The sequence below is a fragment of the Vespa mandarinia genome, chromosome 4, assembly GCF_050613455.1.
Source record: "Vespa mandarinia isolate Hongniang chromosome 4, ASM5061345v1, whole genome shotgun sequence".
Classification (NCBI taxonomy): domain Eukaryota; kingdom Metazoa; phylum Arthropoda; class Insecta; order Hymenoptera; family Vespidae; genus Vespa; species Vespa mandarinia.
This window is the reverse complement of record NC_140813.1, coordinates 5,544,945-5,567,500: the sequence shown is the minus strand read 5'-3', so window position 1 is coordinate 5,567,500 and position 22,556 is coordinate 5,544,945. Positions and strand designations below refer to the sequence as shown.

The following is a 22,556-nucleotide window of genomic DNA, read 5'->3' as shown; positions in this document are numbered from 1 at the left end:
GATCGAAATAATATAAAAATAAAGACGATTTACTGTTATTATTATAAAATAATAAATCTTTTCTTTCGATTGGTCAAACATCGCGCTAATGTTTCACTCGCATATAACTAAACACGATCGATACACCTAGATTAGAGTTAGTCGAAGGATATAATTGACCTCGACTATTGGACGACCCTATTTGACAAGGTCACGACTGAAGAAGCAGCTGTACACATATACATAAATACATACGCGTTTACATTTACACACATATAGGCCTACAACGTCAACCCCTCCGTTTGCGTGTTCTCCTGTTGCGTCGCATGTTTTTTCTTTGTTCAACGTTACAGATTTTAGCAGCCATTATTACGGGTATGCGTGACAAACGTGTCTGGCATGCACGAAGATCGTTCAAACTCTATGACCTTCCTTTTTATTCAAGATACATACCTATAAATATAAATACATGAAAACTTAATTAAAAATTTTTATTAAAAGAAAATAAATATTAAATATTAACCCAAACATATACATACACATATACACATAAATATGAATTTATTTATAGGTTAGAAATTATTTTTTATTCGATTTATTAAATGATTATCGTCAAATTTTTCTTATACTATATACATACATATATATATATATTATTGTATATATTTTTTAACATACGTCTATGGTAGAAATATATATATTTTTTTTTAGTTACGTATAAAAGAATAATTTTTATTTAATAAATATTGTCTTTGTTATATCTGCATATAAGAATCCTACGTGGAGAGGTATGACAGTACCTTGTGTGAAACATATACATCATATGAGACCAACGTTTAGCACACGTGATAGCTATATCCACTAAAAGACACGACGCACGTTATGCAACCCTAATAATGCGTGTGTGAATATGGTGACGTAATATGCGTGCCACACGCGCATTTAGAGCATGTCGTCGCGACAACTGCGTGATTCCTCTTCGAGTTCATATGTGACGCCCATTCGATAAGTATATATGTGATACTGTATATTAGAACGATCTTTCACAATACATATCGTTTTAGAAACTAGACGCATTGGTTTTAGTATTTCTAATATTCTACAAATATAATTAACTATTTACATATATACAATACTTCATTTATTTATTTATATATATATATATAGTACTTATATACTTTATATACTTATATCTATATACTTTACTTATATATTTTATTTACTTTATTTTATTTACTATTTATATATATATATATATATATATATATATATATATATGTGTGTGTATATATTACTTTAATATATTATATTATTTTATATTATATATATATATACTTGAGCATAAATACTAATACATTTAATTAGATATTAAAAGCCAAATGTAAAAAATGGAATTACCTGAAAAAATTAATAAAAATTTTGTATATTCGAGTACAAATACATACATATCTTCAATATTTGTAATATTCTTTTCATAGTACATATTTTATTTAATATGATATATCATATATGTACTATGAAATAAAAGAATAAAAGAATAAAAAGTATATGAAATAAGCAAATGAACAAAAAATAATTGAAATATATGTAATCGTGGTGACATTTTCATACACTTGATGAGAATTAAATGAATAGATATTTAAACGTCTTTGATATAAGCGATTGAACGATAAGAAAATATTATAATTCAAATAATTTAAGTGAAATAAGGTTATCCATTAAAAAGTATTAAAATTTCATGTTACGTTACGAATAAGTCGCAATTAATTGATAACCAATAAAAATGAAAAATAAAATAAAAAAAGGATTCGAACAAGACGAAAATCATCGAACGCTTGATAATAAGTAGAAAGTATATAAACAAATTTTAGGTTAGATCGAAACAAATTGCATTTAATGGATACGAAAAATAAAAAAGAAATAATAAAATAAAAAACAACAAAAAAACAATAAATGAAATAAATAAGAAGGATCAGAAAAGATAAAGATCATTTAATAGTTACTTTACAATATGTCTTACGTATAAAAGAAAATTAGAAAATAAATCCAGCGTATCCTGTAAGATTATCAATAGGAATCGGTATGAAGTTGGGAGGATGAATATCACATTTTGTTTATGCGTTCCTTGCACAGTTGGACCGCAGTCAGGCTTCAGCCTCGGCCTAAAAAGGAGTAAAGGAGGAGTCTGAAGGAGTACAGAGTTGAAATCATGCTTCCCCGATAACCGACGTTCGTGCAATAGTGCGTGAGTCGACTTGTCGAATGAGAAATCCTTCTCTAACACATGTTCGCAATGTTCTGACATATGGCTTCCCTCTTCTCTCTCTCTCTCTCTCTCTCTTTCTCTCTTTCACTCTTTCTCTCTCTCTCTCCCTCTTTCGTTCTTGTAGTGCTCCATCTCTCTATCACTATCTCCTCCTTCTTTTTCTTATTCACAATGGTAACCCATATACTACTTCTGCGTGCGTAAAGAGATCCCTCGGGCCCTTCGAACACTACCTATGGGGGCTGATGCCTTGGTATGGCCACGCATCGTCCCTCAGGCCCTTTATTCTTCGATGTCCTTCGGTCTCGAGCCCACGAAATGCAACAGATACGTAATGTATGCGAGCGTGCTGGTATACGTTAGGATACAAACGCTACATAAATGTATTTACATTACATACATATACATAACATATCTACCTGTACAAATAATATTTGTAAAATGTTACAAAAGCTATAACCATTATTTCTTTTTCTAATCGTTTTCATTAATCGTTATTTTTTATTGTAGAAAATTTTTTACTATAAAATTATTAAAAAAAATAGTTATACATATTCGTAACATATTCGATAAGAAACGATAAGTTATGAAAGTACATAGGTAGTCGAAAAGTGAGGTTATTAGTATACTGAATTTATAAACTGTCTTTCTGATAAAATCGTAGATAGTAATAAGTATATATATATATATATATAACAAAAAATCTAGAAATTAATTCAACCGTCTAAAAGCTAGACTCTTTTCTCTTACCTAACCTTAACTTTACACTTTGAGGTGTAGTAATAATCAAATTTCATCGTTAAAAATAATATCATAACTTTAAAGAAATAATTACTAAGCAGAATATATATAGATGTATATAATATATATATATATATATATATATATATATATATATATATATATAAATATTAAATATATATTATCCATCTTATAATCGTTTTCATGAATATAATTAATGGATTGGTTATCATGAATTTTGAATATATAAAATGGAAGAGAGTCAATGGAAGAAAACGAAAGGTATGTATATATGGATGTACATGTGTATATATATCGTTTCGATTTAACTGTGGGGCATCAAAGCTATATTACTCCCACGCTTCGACCTCCTTCACCTGATAAGATCCTGGCAAAAATTCTCCTTCTCTATTGTTCCATCGCAATTAATACGCCTATCGCGTGTTCCCTTTCGTCTCTTTCTTTCTCTCTTTCTCTCTTTCTTTCTCTTTCTTTCTTTCTTTATTTCTCTCCCTCTCTCTCTCTCTTTCTTTTATTTCTTTTTCTCTCTTTTTCTTTCTTTCTCTCTCTTTCTTTCTCTTTCCAATGTTAACTCTAACATTCCTGTATCCCTGCTACATAGTGCTGTCACTTATCCAATATCCTGTAAACAAAAAATGGTCATTGTCATCGAAGACTGGATAGGTTCAAGGTTAAGAATGAAAATCTCAATTTTATTTTATTATATATATATATGTATATATGTATAGTAAATGATTGAATTATTATATTGACCCTCATAAGGAAAAAAAAAAGAACAAAGAAAAAGAATTTTTATCTCATTCCGTTATTTAAGTATGATAATTCTTATTACAAATTATTTTTATTCAAATCGTTATACAACTGTCGACTTATTTGATCGTATTTTTTTATATATCAAAAGTCATAATTGTAATCTGTATAATCTTTATCATAAATTTTTCTTATTGAACGTGTTTGAAAAGAAATAAATGAAAAAAGATTTATATGTAATAGCTTGTTTAAAAATTTCGAAGTTATGTCTTGCTTTTCTTTATATATTTTTTTTTCCTTCTTTCTTTTTTTTTCGTTTTCTCTGAATCATAAAGTTTTGTCATTGATCAGAATTATTTCTTTGTATTTTAATAAAAGATCAATATTAATGTTATGTCATTTCGTTTGATTTGCTTTTTGTCCGATGATTAAATAAATGCAAAATTTTATGTTGTACGTTAATTTGAGTAATGTAATATTTAATCTATATTTCGAGTTGAATGTTCGTTTGTAAAGAAAGTTTATATGGGTCAAAGTTAAATCGTTTCCAATATCAGTACGACGAAATGTAATTTGATTAAAATAGGAGCCGATTGTGGTATACTTTTTTTTAATACAAAATGTCACGAAAGGTATCAGGTTACCATGCGAGTAAGTCAAGTTCCATTTACAAATGTAACTCTACTTCCTCTTTTTCACGAATCTCCGCGTTTGATATGTTTCCCATTCTGTTTTCCTGTAGAATTGTAAACTGTTTCGGTATTTATTTACAACGATCAAGCATTCCTATCGTTTTTCTTACGACATGATAATAAAGAAAAAAAAACAAAAAAAAAAACAAAAAAAATAAGGAAAGAACAATGAAGAACGAATTAACGAAACATATTTTGAAAATAATTTATTCTCATAATCACATATCATATGATAAAAATTATATTAAAAAATTTATAATTTATTACCAAGTAATTATATGGTATAGGTATACGATACATTTTTTCTTTTTTTTTTCTTTTTTTTTTTTGTTATTTATCATTTCCTTCAGCATTTATCTATCATTGTAATTCATAATCATGATCTTTTTATATTTCTTTTGCTCATTTTCTATATAAATATTTAGCTTTGTTCTTTTATTTTTTTTTTATTATTATCAAGAAGATAATATTTTTATTCAATTTATAGTTAATACTTTTTAGCTTGAGCTCAAAGAGCTAATGAAAATTTATTTACGTTGAAACTAGTCTATGGACGATTGATTGTACGAATATAACGAAGTAGTGAATCAATGATTATTGAATGTAATTGGATTAAATTTTTACAATTATTTCATTGAAATGCAGATTCATTGACACATTAATTCCGTTAATTAGATCTTCTTATTGTTTTAATTAATTTATTACTAGACAAGCACATAAGAATCATTATACAATCTAAAACAAAAAGAAAAAAAACAAAGGAAGTAATTAGCCTAAAAAATTAAAAAAAGAAAGTAATTGATTTTTAAAAAGGAATTTAGAAACTTTTGACCCACACTGTATTATAATATAAACTGGGATATCAAGATATACTACGTTCATTTAAAATTCTCAATTCAATTGAAATTCTTAAGGATGACTATCTAAATTATCTAATCACTTTTGACATAGAAATGAATTAATTGGATAATGTAAAAGTATTATAGCAAGTATACTATTAGAACTTAAACAACATAGATAAACTAACTTACTTTGCACTTCTAATTTCCTAATACTCGAGTATCTTGTCTATTCTAAATCATTTCTTTCGGTTTAAATAGTTTACCGTTTTACCGTCTTCGTTGCTGTTCTCCCATAACTGAGAACTCGCAATTCCCTTTAATCGAAGTGACGAAGCATGTTTGAAAACACGATCGAACTTCTAATTCGATGAACTCTATCGAAAAGGAACTCCTGCTATGTTGATACTTCTCTAATATCCAAGTAACGTTCTTGAGCCAGCTCCTTACATCGCTTTAATCTCTTTGATATTATTTAATCCGAGTGAATGCATCGAATCTTTCTAAATCTCTTATCAAACTTTATCTCTTTATGTATGATATACGACATACATATATATATATATATATATATATATATATATAAAATATTATATTATATATAGATATAATATTTTTCAAAGTTAAAAAATAAGTACTTTAAATTATAAATAAATTAAATAATTATAATATTAGTTAGGCAAAAATATGGTGCATATGTATATGTATATATAATATATTATATTTATATATATATATATATATATATATATATATATATATGTATATATGTATAAACAGGATGATTAAAAAATTCCTAGTTAAATTTTAGAATTTGATAAAAAGAAATTAGTCTAAAAGATTCTTCAAAAAGAGTAATTGATTTTTAGAATTAGTTTGAAACTTTTGTCGCCGACCGTGTATAATATTTTAATGATTTTAAAAAATAAAATTATTATATAAATAATAAATAAAACAAATGATTGTAATATTAATAAATAATAAAATAAAAAAAAATAGAATTATATATAAGAAATTAAAATATAAAATGTTGTGTGAGTATATATATATATATGTATATATATATATATATATATATATATATATATATATATTTGTAATATTCTAAACATTTTTTAAATAAAAAAGGAACAAAGAAAATATTAATTAGAATTAGGATATTAAAATATTATGATATTGTACAAAACATATAGATATACAAATTATATATACTTTACTTTTTATATCGTTAATACTTACACGAGCGATTGGTACGACATTGAGCATAGAGTTAAAATGAATATAGATATATAGATATAGAAATATATATATATATATATATATATATTTATATATATATTTATATATGTATATGTTTATACATACATGTGTATATATATATACATATGTTATTTTATATATATATATATTTATATATATATGTTATTTTATATATATATAAAATAACAAAGTATGTAATGTAACAGGATAATAGCGGGCGTTGGAACGTATCGTAGCAAGCGAACGTGTACAAAATAAAAACGAAAAGAAATAAGATTATATTCTGACTCTCGGTGATAAAAAGAAATAATTAAAATACAAAATATAAATGAGGAAACGTCTTATACGTTAATAAGAATTGATTTCACTCGGTAAAGAAAGAATGTAATCGTCTTAAAATAAAGAAATAGGTAAAAGGAGAGCACAATGTGTCGGTTGGTCGTTCCATTGGTTTTTTTTTTCTTCTTTCTTTTTTCATCACTTTTTTTTCGTTTGTTTTTTTTTTTAGTTTCTTCTTTTTTTTTTATTTCGGTCGTTGAATAAAATCGTTACGAGAGAAGAGCGTTAGTTATGGTCTATCGAAAACCGATGAAGGGAAGAAGGAGGTTTATCGCGGAACGATACCTCCTGAATAGGAACCCAGGAACAACAGTTGGGAAAATATTTTAACTTATATAATCATTTGAACTCTTCCAAACAATCTTATCTTATCGTATAGAAATTAATCTTAATTCTAAACTAATACGAAATGTGTGTATCTAATATGCGTATCAAAATTAATAAGAAAATACTTTCAAAGGAATATTTTCAAGCTATAAAACACTGCGATTACATAAAAAGAATATAAATATATAAACTCTATGACGAAAACAACGAATCAATCGTTTGCTTTATTCTATCATCATTTCTTTAATCAACCTGAATCAATGAATTTTATCGATATAAAATTAAATATTGTCTAACTATTATCAAGATAACTCTCTTGTAATAATAACGATTGTTTTATTATATAATACGATTATTCCAGCAATTATAAAAGCGCAGTGAAAATAAATAAATTAGGCAATGATCTATTTTGTAGAAATTAGAGAAATAAATTGAATTTTTATTTTTTTTATTTTTCACTTAGACAACGTTATTATAATAATCGGTTCAATTGTACAACGTAACTTTTTTTATCAAGATATATTAAGAAAGATAAAAAAAAAAAGAAAAAAAAAACAATAAGTACAATATAACAAACGTTTGAAATATTCCAAGTCCTTATTTAATTGTCCTTATTTACGCAGTAAATTAATTTCTTTTTTTAATTATTCACTTATACTCTACTCTCGCAATTATTGGCTCGATTATATAAAATAACATTTTTATCGAAATTTTATATTGAACGGAACGAAAAAAAAAGAAAGAAAAAAAAATAAAAAAACAGTATTCAGTCATAGTATTCCAATTTCCGAGGGACATATTTGCAAATATTTAAATAAGTAAAGATATTGTAGGAGTTTCGTGGAAGCGTTAGAAAATCTTTCTTTTAATGATAAATACTTTTTCAAGAGGTATTCCCATTCGGTGATACGCTCGATAGCTAATAAATTGGAATGTTCGGTGATCGGGAATAGGAATTCCTGATTGGTTAGCGGAACCGGCCAGTATGTAGGAGTTAGAGGTTTCGTCTTCCGTTGTCACAAAGGGGATAGAGAGTGAGTCCGTGAAACCGAGAAGTCCCATGATGATGAAACTTCTGATTAGATATACTGATGACAACCGGAATACAAAAAAAAAGAAGAAGAGAAAAGTAATACAGGAATATATGTGAAATCAATAAATCGAAGTACTGAATTGGCCAGAACCGATGGAAACTCGACCGGAAATGGAACAGGATATCATCAGGATCGTCGGGTGAACCAATCACTTCCTTATCGTTTTCCAATAACGTATAACTGTTGTACGAGAGAAGGAGAGGGAGAGGAAGAGAGAGAGAGAGAGAGAGAGAAAGAGAGAGAGAGTAAGAGGGAGAGTAAGAGAGAAAGAGAGAGAGAGAGACAGAGATATAGGACGACTCGAAGGGTAAACAAAAACAATACTCTTTTCTTCGTTTCAATCTACCCTATATTATTCCTCGAAGGTGTCGAAGATTAGATGAGAATACTGACACGCTTTGTATTTATTGGAAAACGAGGGCGGTTTGGTAGCAGGGTAACACGAGGTTATAGGGGCTGAATTTCAACCCCTGCGAAGGTCACGTTTCCTCGGATCTACCCTAGTAAATGTGTAACATTATAATATAGTCATCATCAGACCGGATTTGCGTGTATGAACCCTATCCACCTTTTTCCCTCTACGAATATATACGTTCGTGCGACAGATGTTGGGTTGCTTTCTCAAATGATCTATACCATTTGCCCATTCGATCGGCCTTCTTTTAAAATTGAATAAACTTTGACCTTTTTTTTTTTTAATGCAACGAATTAATTCACTTAATCCATTTTAAAGTGCTTATAAATTCGTGAAAATCATTAAAACCGTATAAGCTTTAAAGTACTTTCTTTTTCTTTTGTTCTACTTTTAACTACCCTTTCATATATGAAAAATAAAGAACGCGAGTAAAACATGATATTCGTGTAATCGATAAGTCTCAGAGAACACAAAGTAAAAATAGAAAGAGAGAGAGAGAGAGAGAGAGAGAGAGAGAGAAAGAGAGAGAGAGAGAGAGAAAGAGAGAGAGTGAGTGGGAAACAAAGAGAAAGAGGGGCAAAGAGACAGTGGTAGTGCGCAACTCGAGTCGAAACAACCCCAGAGAGAAACTCAAATGGGGTTAGTTTGCTCCAAGCTAGTATGTTCTCCTGGCAGGGTGGCGCGCATCGGCGACGCTTCATCCCTCGAAAGGAGTCCGTAGAAGAGGGTTGCACGCGTCTTTCTCATATGATCATCTCCAGCTACGACTCGATCCTTCGAAGCTTTCTCATCAGAGTTGCTTTCGACTCCTCGTGAATCGAGTACTTAAGCAAGTTGCCATCTCATCGAGAACAGGATTCTATGGGATACGAGTTGGTAACATCACCCAACCCTCTACCCTCCCCCTCCCTATTTTACCACCCACCAAACCACCCTCCGTTCGAATCCATAAAAACGAACGGAAGGGTGATCGAGAGAGGACTTACGTTTCTTTTTTATCGGTCGCGAAGCAACGCTTGCGCGCGAGCATTATTGGCAAAAGGGGATGAAAAAGAGAGAGAGAGAGAGAGGGAGCGAGTAGATGTTATATTTTCTCTCTATTTTTTTTCTATTTGCAACGTTCGAACGTACATTCATCGTGCTGGCATCGATCTCTCTCGAAAGTTATTTTAATATATATTTATATATATATAAATATATACATTCATACATATATATGTATATATATATATGTTAATTCATTCTGTATATATGCATATATACAGGATGAATTTTTTTCAATTGAAGATAGCAAGAAGTAGCAAAAGATATCTGAAGATACCCAAAAAATAACTGGAGGAGCTCGAAGATACCCAAAGAAGTCAAACAAAATCTCATACAAAATCCTCCAAAAAAAAACCGCTTACCAATCCCCAGACAAAATCCTAAACTAAATCCCGAACAAAACCTCAGTTTAAATCCCAAATAAAATCACAGATAACGTAGTAGCAACTGCAGGAAGAACCTAGACTCAATTTGACCGATTCAAACCGATCCGTGACGGACCGAACACTGTCAAGCCGAGGTTAGCCGATCAGAACCTAACCAAACCGATCCGAATGAGCTGAGTCAAGCTTAATCAAATCCAATACTTGCTGATTCTTTTCTCCTTGCAAATCCAATCTTATACAGACTTATTCGATCCTACTCGATCTTATTAGATTCTATTCGATCCTATTTATTCTATTTAGTCTTATTCGATCCAATTGGATCCTGTTTAATCCAATTCGATCCTATTCGCTTCTTCTTGATTTTATTTGTTTCTATATGGTCCTTTAATATCTATTTTTCACAATTCTATTCGATTCTATTGGAATTTGAATAATATGAAAGATAGAGTACATATCACATCTTATTTCGTATATCGTATATATCGTGGCTTACTGTTTTACGTATTTTCCTCATACATACATACACAACACAACCTTATCTTTCATCAGTTGCTAATTTCAGAAACGAAATATAGACGGGATGAAATACGAATCATTCCTGAAGCTTATACATTGTAATATAAACAAAATAATAGATTTTATATATATATACACACATAGATATGTATAAATATATATATACTTATGTATGTAATAATAAGTTTAAAATACATATTTTTTCGTTGAGATTATTATTGAAATCTATTACTGGAGTCTATTAACATATCTTCTTATGTTAATTATGGAATATGATAGTAATAATATAAAATGGTATATGCAATTGAATTTGAATAAGTTACTATGTTTCTTTTATAAAGGGACAAAATCTACCCTGACCCACAACCCTCTCCAGTAACCCTCTAGTCAATTCTACTATCCGGATGTTTTGGTTTACTTGCCAGCATCTATTCACCCAACCGCATTCGCTCGCTCTTTCAGCCCCTCGAATCGACAAACTCTATGTATATATATATATATATATATATATATATATATATATACATATGTATCTCATTTCTTTCATTAATATAATAGAGTTTAATAGAATAATACTTTGTACAAAGGTAAATAAAAAAAATTATTTTATTCCTCCGTTGATTATCTAAAATGTTATATTAATTCTAATCCGAAAGGTGACCGGATAACATGAATAAAAACAAATAGAAATATCAATGAAAGAGAAACATAAATTAGATATAAAACAAAAGGAAATTTTACAAAGATTACTTCTGATAACTTCAACCACCATAAAAGATATCATTAAAATCATCCCTTAAAATATTATACATAATTGAGTTTATAATCTCCTGTTAGAAAAAGCCTCGAGCTATTCTAAATCAAAGACAACCCTATGATCGTCTAATATAATTCCCTGATATTTAAGTAAAGATCTGACTCACCCCCGAAATTTGTATAACTCTTGTGTAACTTCCTCGTACTTATAACAGCCTGTTAAAACATTCCGCGTTTTGGCCTCTGAAGACGAGACTCATAAATTTGACGGACCGAATGGGTCTCCTTCGACAGCTACCAATTTTCAGTCAATCGATATATATATATATATATATATATATATATATATATATATATATATATTCGAATCAGAGTGAATGTATCTCGATGCTGAATGAAGGAGAAATAGTAAAGAGAGGAAGAGAGAGAGAGTGAATTTATTGGTCCAGAAGATTGCTGAGAGACTTGAACTTCTTGGTCGTTCATGTTACCCTAGTAACAAGATACTGAAAATCATCTCGTGACCTGTACTAACTGTTATGAGAAGACAAAGACATGACACGACATCTTCTATATCCTAATGACCTGTATTTCGAACTGATTTTGTTTCTTTCCTTTTTCTTTCTCGCTTTCATATATATATACACCATTTCATATATATATACCATATTCTGTATCAAGCTATAACGAAGAATATAATTAATTAATATTATCCGTATTGTCAGATTGAGATTTATTTAATGAACGTCGTCACTACGAAAGAATAATTATACTAACCAACCGATTATGTGGAAAGTTTAAATAAGCTTATTGTTAGTTTAACGTGATTAGAAATTAGTATTCACTTTTGCAATTAGATAAATACTTTGAATTTCAAGTGATAGATAACGAAAATCTGATTAAATTAATCAAATTGAAAATGCTGATAAATAAGAAAGAAACCTACTAATCTGTTATACTATCTCACTCAATAGATTCTGAACATCATCTCAAGTCGTGACCCACTCCTATGACAATTTGATCATCTCTCTCTCTCTCTCTCTCTCTCTCTCTCTCTCTCTCTATCTATCTCTCCCTCTATTTCTCTTTTTCTTGAACAAATGTTAAATGATTTCAAATTCTATCATATGATATTTCTTCCTATCTTTCCTTCCAAATAAATATGAAATTATCTAACATTTACAAACATTATTATCATAAGTATCTCAAAATTATTCAAATATCGTTATATATAATTAAAACAAAAAATTAAAAAAAAAAAAGAAAAAAGAATAAATAATAGAAAAAAAATACTATATCGGATAAAAACGTAATAATACTATCAAAGTTCTCGCGTATAAACATAAATAATCTGTTACTTCTTTTTTTCGTTAATCGATTAAAAGTTATCTAATTAAATAGATACGTTCTTATTCATAATTAAAGATTCGCACTTTCAGTAAATCTATATATGTATGTATACGTATGTATTTACATGGTAACCAATGTTTCTGCGACCTACTCGCTCTCATAGCAGTCTGATCAATCGGAAGCACAAAAGTGAGTGGTGAACAAATGGTAAGACCGATAACGTAATAGCAACAAAGAACGAATTTCACTTACACTTTCATTATGATTCTATCTTTCCGAATTTCTTTCTCTTTTTAGCACTCCCATTCTCTTCCTCTTTCTATCCTATTCATTTTTCTTTCTCTTTCTATCTCATTCACTTTTCTTTCTCTTTCTATCTCATTCATTTTTCTTTCTCTTTCTATCTTTCACAATTTTTTCTTTTTCTATCTTACAAATTTTTCTCTCTCTTTCCATCTTATTGAATTTTTTCTTTCTTTATTCATTTTATGTAAATTATTGATCTCTTATTCAAATTATATTAAATCAATTAATTAATCAAAATTACGAATAAATGCGAAATTTCAACGGGAATGATTAAAATCACCGATGGGATACTGCGAACATACGATGACTATAATGATTGTTGATAATGAAAGGGTTAAATATGGGTGGTACCGTAGACGACCTTGTAAAATCCCCTATGTAGAACACATCGGAATTCCTTTTGTAAATCCTAGTATCACAGCGATCTAACAATCGATTGTTGCAACAAACAGAAATTACATTTATTACAGAGCTTTAACAACTGCAGAAATAGTACACGACGACCATAAATAATATAGTCGCCGTTTAAAGAATATCTTCTCGATCGTTGTTTCGACTAATTCAAAGGTTATAAATCATTTCAAAGATCTTATCATCGCAAATTGTTTCACAATTTTTGCATTGGTCAATTAAATTATATCGATGTAAATAGCATGAGAAAGAAAGAAAGGTAACAATATAGTTGATTAAAATGGATGCCATTATCGGATGCACAAAAATTTTATTCTCAATCAAAAATTTATCTTCTCGTCTCTCTTATGGATTATTATTCCATATTCATTTCTTTCGAAAAATTATCGAAAGAAATCAATTCTTTGCGTATATATTGTACTTAATGGCTACGTTGTGCAATAAAAGAAATATTATTATACATAAATGAATTTTTAAAATAACAAATGCATACCGATATTTTTAGGATATCCATATGTATGCATTATGATTATGCATTGAGAGCATTTTTATATAATTCTACCCAGAATGGTATTCTTTCTCCTAATAAATGTATGTCCATCTTCAAATCTTGATTGATAAGAATATATTTACATTCTTCTTTATTTTTTGGCTCCCACTCTATGGTAATGTCCTCGTCTAGTTTAGAAGTTGGATTTCTGAAAAATAGAAAAAGTTATTAGTTTATTAGAAAGTTAATATTTCATATTAATTAATTAATTACTTACCCATCTTTCGCAAAGTTTGTCCACAATTTAGTGATAATCCGTGTCATTTTCTCCTCGGGTGAGCCAGGATTAGGTAAATTTTTGAACATGTTCGAATAAAATTCGTAATCTAATTCATCCCCATGAGGTATGCCTAAAAATTTACATACATTATTTGATATGATGTGTTTTACTTTGAAATAATTAAAAAAAAATTCACAACTTGTTTTATTATTGCATACCCCTCTCAGTTTTTATATTTTTCATGATACCGAATGGATTTTCATATTCGAATATATATTGATAAACTGGTGCTGTGTTTTTACGAGTAATAAAATCTAAAGTGAATGTAGCTCCAGCGGTAAAGTAAGCATCGGTCAACATCTAAAACGCAAAAAGTATTATCAGCTAATTTTCACTTTTAAAAAGGTTCAAATTCAATATGTAATTACATGCGATAATTCTTTTTCGGTATCCTTGGATATATCTTTGCCATGAAGATAGAATTCCTTCATAAAGTCAGCTAATTGTTTTCTTTGAACAGGATCGGTTACATTTAGATCATCAGGTAGGAAATTTTCGAAATGTTCGTTGATATATTCAGCATTCGGTAACATCACTAAATACAAAATCAAATATCAATAAAATTCATTTTGTCATAAATCTTTTATCATAGATTTACAATGTATTAATGGAGATAAAATTCATTATATACATACTTTCTGCAAAGAAATCAGCATCCCTTATCGTAACACCTCCAATAATTGGTACATTAGCAATTTTGCCAGTTTTCAATAGAGTCCAGGGATCATTTGTTAAGAACACATCCTGACCAAAATCATTTTCAACTGATGGTACAAAAACATCTAAATGTCCATTCATCGTATTCTATGACATGGAAAAATACACGAATTAAAATTACAGATTAAAAGATTATGCGTCTAGTCTATTTCCGGTCACGATCACGATAAAACAGATTTCAAATAAATATAATAATAGATATTTTTGTAGAAATTTTAATTAACAATAAGATAATTACAATATCGTTCATTATCTCTCTGGTCGCCGTAATTATGTCTCTTGCCGAAAATTCAGCGAGTTTGTTGACCAATTCACCAGTATCTTTGGTACGAATTCCAAGTGTCTCACCCAATTTGAAAGCCATTTCTTTGGGTTTATATTCTATTGCCCATGGATTCAGTATCGATCCACTTTGTGAAATGACGCTGTTGAACAATCCTGAACATAAAGAAATTTTGTTGGCGTTTTATCTTTCGATTATGATATTAGAACGTTACCTTCTGACATCGGTGAAAACATGTGGTATTGACCAGAGGAACCACCTGAGCTGTGACCAAATATGGTAACTTTGTCTGGAGATCCTCCAAAGTAATGAATGTTATCTTTAATCCACATAAGTGCCATTACTTGATCTTTCATACCAGCATTTCCAGGAGCATGTTCATCACCAGTGTTCAAGTAACCTAATGATTAAAAAACCTACCTTATCTGTTTTTTCATCGTTATGAAATATATTTACCAATAGCACCAAGTCTGAAGTTGAAAGTAACAATGACGACATCTTGTTCAATGAGAAAATCTGGCCCAAAAATATCGTCTCCAAATCCTATATTCCAGTTGCCACCAGGAATCCATACCATTACAGCTTTATGAGCATCCTTGTTCATTTCTGGAGTATGGACGCTAAGATAGAGACAGTCCTCGTCACCTACAATCTTTTGTTGCATCATGCAAAAGACTGGACAGAACGAACGATGCTTGGTAGCATCATAGACACCTTCCCAAGGATCAGCAGGCTCCGGCGTCTTTAACATACAAATACCAACAAATTGATTTCAATGTTCAAAGCTTCATCGATGATTCTTCTACTTTATTTTTTTCTTTTTTTCATTACCCTAAACTTGTCGACTCCAACATTAGGCTTTGCATAAGGTATTCCTTTGAAACTGTAATATGGCATATTGTGCCATGCTGTATTCAATTTTAGACCCTTCAATGGACCCTGAGGAATTTCCACTTGAATCTCTTCCTCAGCAATAACCCAGACAAACGCCACTAAAGCAGATAGCACCACCTTGATCAGCCACATGTTGACTGTCTGAGATAATCCTGCCTGTGGGCTGGATGTTTATAGCTTCTGTCTGGCATCAGTAACCATTTACAAAAAAAAAAAAAAGAATAGAAAAAAAAAGAAAATGAACAAATTAACCATACTACATGACAATCAGAAGCGTGCATCGGCCGCGTAATAACACGCTACGCGTTTTATCTAACCGAGGAACAATATTGAGTCAAAAGTTTTTTTTTTTTCATAAACTCTCTCGTGATCTATCTGAATTACGATGTGAATTGTTAGAATAAATTACAAGCGTTGGATTTCCTGATTTATCATTCCGGGTATACATCTTCCTGAATAATTCGTTTGTAAATTCGATTCTTCCGGCTTTTTTAACTCAATTTTCGTTTCTCTCTCTCTTTCTCTCTCTCTCTCTCTCTCTCTCTCTCTCTCTCTCTCTCTTTCTCTCTCTCTCTCTATCTCTTCTTCTTTTTCGAGAAGTAGAAAAAGAAGAAAAAAAGAACTTCCAAAATTAAAAAATTCTCTCTTATGTTCGAATTCTCAAAAGTTGATAATTTTTTTATGAAAAAATTCTTTCCCTATTACGATCTGATAGATTTAACAAAAACAATGCGTAGAAAGATATGATTTGGGATAACGATGAGGATTATACGGACGATCAACAGAGCGTACATAAAAAACAAGTCACGTAACAAATTAGAGACGCATTGCATACTATTTTGAGAACAATCATATCGTATCGCACAAAGGCATAAGAAAAATTCCATAATAGGATTACATATATACATCGATAGATTTGAATCATTATTCTTGTTTAATTTTCTTTCATATTTTTTTTTTTTTAACCACGAAATCAAAAACGATTTAGGAAAATGTTGTCGAAGTTCTTTTCATGACTGAGGCACACACATAAACGCACAGACACACACACAGACTCTAATGGAAAACTTCGTAAATGTAATCCTAAAGAATGACTCGATTATTTTTTCTCATGATTTGCATTGTTCTTTTGTTTATACTCTTTTTTCTTTATTTTCTTTTTTTTTTTTTTAAAGAGTCATCTCCGATCTTATTTTCGTAGAAAAGATTAATGTTATTGATACTCCATAAAGATGATCTATGAATTATTAGTATATATATATGTATATGAATATGTATATGAATCCTGGATTGAAAATCATTAAACAAATTTTCTGATGATGAGAGTATAAATTTTCTGATGATGAGAAAATACACGAATGGTATTGAGAAATGAAAAACATCTGCGAAAATTTTCAAATTTTCCTTAATTACTTCACATTTGATATTTACTTAATTGTCATTTTTATTATTACTGCAATTAATTGAATCAATACTTTATTTTATATTCCGATTTGTTCGATATCGAAATTTATGTAAAAATCATAATCTATGAAAAATAATATTCTCGAAATATAATAATATTAAAAATAATATATTTAATATGCGATAATATAATTTATATTAAATATACATATGCAAATATTAAACACATAAGATATTCTTTTAAAGTTACATTCAACCTGGGGGCGTAGCTCAGATGGTAGAGCGCTCGCTTAGCATGCGAGAGGTACCGGGATCGATACCCGGCGCCTCCAAATTTTGGGAACTTAAGACTTCTTTTGTCATTTTTTATTTTTTTTACTTCAATGTAGATAATTAAAAAATAATTTTAATAAAGTTTTGATAATACAAAATTTATATTCTTATAGGTTTGACAAAGTTACAAAGGAGCCCAGAATTCTTATTTTATAATTACAATGGCGCCAAAAGATCTTATTGTCCTCTGAGTGAACATATCGGTAATCAACCTGTTAACAGAAAGGATACATCTTTAAGATTAAGACAATTAAGATCTGAAATGGTCCGAGTTGCATCGATCGAAACAGCACCACTGCATGGTTATATTGTAACGTCGGACGACGAACATCAGGTAATATTTTACTTAATATATAAATTAAACATAAAATAAAATACAGAGTCGACCAAAAGTCTCCAAATGGACTAAAAACATCCAAATGATTTTAAAAATCAGTTATCTGTTTTCGAGACTTTTTGAGTTAATTTCTTTTTTTTTTTCAAATTGTAAAACTATAAGCCTAATTACAAGCTTAGTAAATCTTAAATAACAATAATTAATTTTTAATATTATCTAAGAACTGTTGGTATATCCTGTATATGTACATATTAATTATAAAATTGAGATCGTATTGATTGAAAAAAATGTAATAAATTTTCAAACGCTTTTATTTAATTAACGAATAAACTTTCAGACACGAATTTACATTATTGATGGCCACAGTGGCCTATTGAAGGTATCGCAATTGTCAAATTTATTTGATGATTGACATATTTTAAAGCTTCATTTAATTTCTACTTAACTTCATTTTATTTCCGGATAGTTATAAATTTTTCAATATACTTTCATCAATATTTTTTTTATTAAAGAATTGAAAAATCTAAATGCATTTTTTAATTTGAAAAATATTATAACTTTACGATATTAATAAAAGGCGAATATAAAAAATGTAGAAAGATAAATATCGAATGTATTGGTCTAATCTTACTAAACTGACATAAATTATATTAAATATTAATTCTTATATATTTTAAATGATAGAATATTGTCGTTTCATATTTTTTATCCATATTTTTTAATAGAGCGAAACCGTCGATCCACGAGATATGAGAAGAGAATTTTTAACCGGATTTTATGGTAGCGCCGGAGACGCAGTTGTAACATTAGCAAAAGCTGTTCTGTGGACAGATGGAAGATATCATCTGCAAGCAGATTTAGAACTTGATTGCAATTGGATACTCATGAAAAGGGGACGAAAACCCGTAAGTAAATCTTATTTATACCTTATAAATATCAAATTATGATTTATTATGATTTTATTCACATAAATATTACGTATATGCAATTTTTATATATTTATATATATATATATATATATATATACATATATATATACATATATATATATCTTCGTTACTGTTTCTATTTTAGTCATTTTTACACAAGCTTATGTACGCATACGTCTTACGCATACAAATGTAGGCAGAATTAATTCGTAGATCGAACACTAGATGGCAAATCGTTTCTCAGTGGTAAAGCGGTACCTCATCATCTAGATATGAGGCTTTAGCAGAAAGGAAAATTAAGATCATACTTCACAGGATCATTTCTGTAGTATATCTTCGGATCTGCTCTGCGAAAAGCTGAGCTGATGCAGCCACGAAGATGAGATATAGCTCTCTTCCTTGAGCGTGAGAAAGACTTACAATCTAACTATTTAGTTCGGTTGTAGTCATCGATGATCGTTCACTCTTCTTACTCAGTAGGAAGGGCCATGGGAAGTAGAGCTTTCTGAGTGGTCTTTTTATATTAATAAGAAAAACATAAATAAGAATTTCTAGTAATTTTTTAGAAAGTAAGAAGTTTTACATTCTTAGTTTTTGTTTAATTGAAGAAATTTAAAACTCTTTTTATTTTTTCTAATAATGAATGAAGTTGAAGAAAAATATTTTTCTATAATGAAGAGTTAAAATAAACAAAATATTTTATACTTGTATATTCTTCCATAATATTAACGTAAAATTTATTTTTATCTATAAAAGAGGTTAAATATATTTATTTATAATATCCTGTCAATGAAAACGTTGTTTTATATCTTATTTTTAAAGGGCTTTTTTTTTTATTTTAAATACATAATTAACATACCGATTTACTATATTTATTTTGATTACATTTATTTTGTACTATATATTAAATATTAAACTCTTCAATGGCTGAATACTCTCGGCGCTCGAATACTTTTTTCGCTGTGTTAATTCTGTCGATTGAGTACGCAAGGTGCAACAACTATACTTTATTTAATACAAAACAATTCATTATTTTATTCAAAACATTAAAATTATCTCAAACACAAAAAAGAAAAGGTTGGAAAAATTGATAAACGCATATATGCGTCTATGATAGTCTACAGCGATCGCTTTCGCTAAATGTACTTAAAGGTCCATAACACATAAAGGATTAATTACATATGCACATAGAGACAGTCTTAAAAACATATACAAATAATTTCAAATATATATTATCGATCAATAATAAGCTGTTATAAATATATATGTATATATATGGATAAGTATTGTCAGTCGTGTCTACTAATATAAATTATCAGCACAAATGGAGTTTAATCATAGCATTTTTTAATTACACATGTTTGTTGAAACTAGATATAGTATATAAAGAATAGTATTATATAGAATATTAATAATTATATTTAAAGTTAAATAAGTATTTTATAATGTAAAATATTTGGAAGATTTGCAGTTTTCATTTTTTTATTTAACATTTAAAAATATATTTCACTTCAAGAATGAAATTTATACATGCAAAAGAAAAAAAAAATGTATTGTGTTTTGTTCATCCACAAAGATACTTGCAAAAAACAAAATTTTTTACAAGATCAGATATAATTAAAATAACAGGAAAAAATTTAATCGAAACATAAAAAAAAGGAATAAAAATATATTGTAAAAATATCAAACTTCGAAATCTCTCTATGTTAATAATTTTAAACTTTGAAATACATTTTTCGAAGCATATAAGATAGTTGTCATTTAGTTTATTCGGACACTAGATGGCTAATACCAAAAACCTTTTCTCAGAAGTAAAGGGGTACTTCATCGTCTAGACATGAGGCTTTAGTAAAGAAGAAAATTAAGATCATACTTCACAGGATCATTTCTGTAGTATATCTTCGGATCTGCTCTGCGAAACGCTGAATTGATGCAATCATGATGAGGAGATATAGCCCTCTTCCTTGAGCGTGAGAACGACTTACAATTTGATATTTTTAATCAAGATTCGTAGTCATCGATGATCGTTCGCTCTTCTTATTCAATAGGGAGAGTTATGGGAAGTAGGGCTTTCTGAGTGGTTACTTTCTAATAAACAGAAAACGAAAAAAGGATTATTAAAGAATTATAAATTTGAGGTGAGATTTTAGAGGCCATGTCACAAATAGTTGAACTTCGAACAAGTTTTTCGAAACGTGTTCGAAGTAGTTGTGTCCATTTGTTTTTATTCGTATATTAATCTTGACTGCTCTCGCAAAACACTCAGACACCAAGCTGCTAAAGCAGTTAAGATTATAATAATTACCAATGATCGTGTTTAACTCCTTTCACTCAGGAGGAAGAATATTGAAAGTAGATCTTCCTAAAGTGTAGTCCTTTCGTAAATAAAACTTAAACATAAATATATCTTTCACGAAGAAATTATCCTTAATCTAGATTGAATAAAATGTTCATCGTAGTTGGAAGAATTTTTTACTAATTTCAAATTGAATGAATTTTTCTTCAAATTTGTAAACTGAATAAATTTTCTTCAGATTCCAAGTTAGAAGTTACTTTGCTTAAATTTCAAATTGGAATAACATTCAATTAATTAATACACTAACAAATACTAATTATATTGTGTATTGGTATACTCGTAGATCCCAACAATAACCGAATGGTTGCAACATGAATTTAAAAATCGGCCAAACATCCGAATAGGTGCAGATCCGAAGTTAGTACCTGCAGCTATATGGGAAGCTTGGGAAAGAGATTTAGGTATTACAAAACACAAGTTTTCCTCTAAATAATTTCAGTAAAAATACAAAATTCATCCCAAACTGATTCAAATAATTCTATGAATAATATTTCCTTGTATCTACAATTTATCTTGTTCTCGTATTTAGTAAATACATCCATAAATTTGGTGGCAGTCCGCAAAAATTTGGTGGACTTGATCTGGCAAGTGGGACGACCAAATTACAATTCTTACGCAGCATATCCATTGAAAAATGAATATGCAGGGAAATCATGGCAAGAAAAAATAAAAAATATAAGATTGGAGATGAGTCTTGTCGAGGCGGATGCTCTTGTAGTTACAGCATTAGATGAAATAGCTTGGCTCTTCAATATTCGAGGATACGATCTTCCTCATACTCCTGTTCTTAGATCTTACGTCATCGTAACACAAGGATCTCTTCATCTTTACGCATCCAAACATAAACTTTTACGATCCGTCGATACACATTTAAAAATGGATTCTTGCTTTCACGCGGATTGCGTCAAGTACGATGTTGTCTTATGTAAATATTGCAAATAATTATATAAACAATGAATCAAATATAAATAAATAAATGTC

General features: G+C 29.1%; 2 protein-coding genes and 3 non-coding genes across 8 annotated transcripts in view; 4 read left to right on the top strand and 1 right to left on the bottom strand.

Annotated features, from left to right (window-relative positions):
• LOC118445828 (uncharacterized) overlaps window positions 1-22,556 on the top strand; it is a 36,080-nt gene that overhangs the window by 10,824 nt on the left and 2,700 nt on the right. For all 4 annotated transcript variants that reach the window (XM_085656551.1, XM_085656552.1, XM_035875773.2 and 1 more), the window contains 4 exons: window positions 18,067-18,287; window positions 19,016-19,195; window positions 21,859-21,976; window positions 22,105-22,483. In XM_085656551.1, the coding sequence (XP_085512677.1) occupies window positions 18,067-18,287; window positions 19,016-19,195; window positions 21,859-21,976; window positions 22,105-22,483 (898 nt within the window). The remainder of the gene's footprint in view (window positions 1-18,066; window positions 18,288-19,015; window positions 19,196-21,858; window positions 21,977-22,104; window positions 22,484-22,556) is intronic.
• Window positions 13,620-16,377, bottom strand: LOC118445829 (carboxylic ester hydrolase). Its single transcript, XM_035875779.2, has 9 exons — window positions 16,154-16,377; window positions 15,779-16,064; window positions 15,537-15,722; window positions 15,278-15,477; window positions 14,958-15,126; window positions 14,691-14,857; window positions 14,481-14,622; window positions 14,260-14,392; window positions 13,620-14,190 (listed from the first exon to the last, which is right to left on the bottom strand). The coding sequence occupies exons 1-9, from the start codon at window positions 16,346-16,348 to the stop codon at window positions 14,022-14,024; spliced, it is 1,647 nt and encodes a 548-aa protein (XP_035731672.2). The 5' UTR covers window positions 16,349-16,377; the 3' UTR covers window positions 13,620-14,021.
• Window positions 17,880-17,952, top strand: TRNAA-AGC (transfer RNA alanine (anticodon AGC)). Its single transcript has one exon. It is a non-coding gene; the product is annotated as a tRNA-Ala (tRNA).
• LOC118445965 (small nucleolar RNA U3) lies at window positions 19,518-19,733 on the top strand. Its single transcript, XR_004839449.1, has one exon. It is a non-coding gene; the product is annotated as a small nucleolar RNA U3 (small nucleolar RNA).
• On the top strand, window positions 21,083-21,301 carry LOC118445966 (small nucleolar RNA U3). The gene has a single exon (XR_004839450.2). It is a non-coding gene; the product is annotated as a small nucleolar RNA U3 (small nucleolar RNA).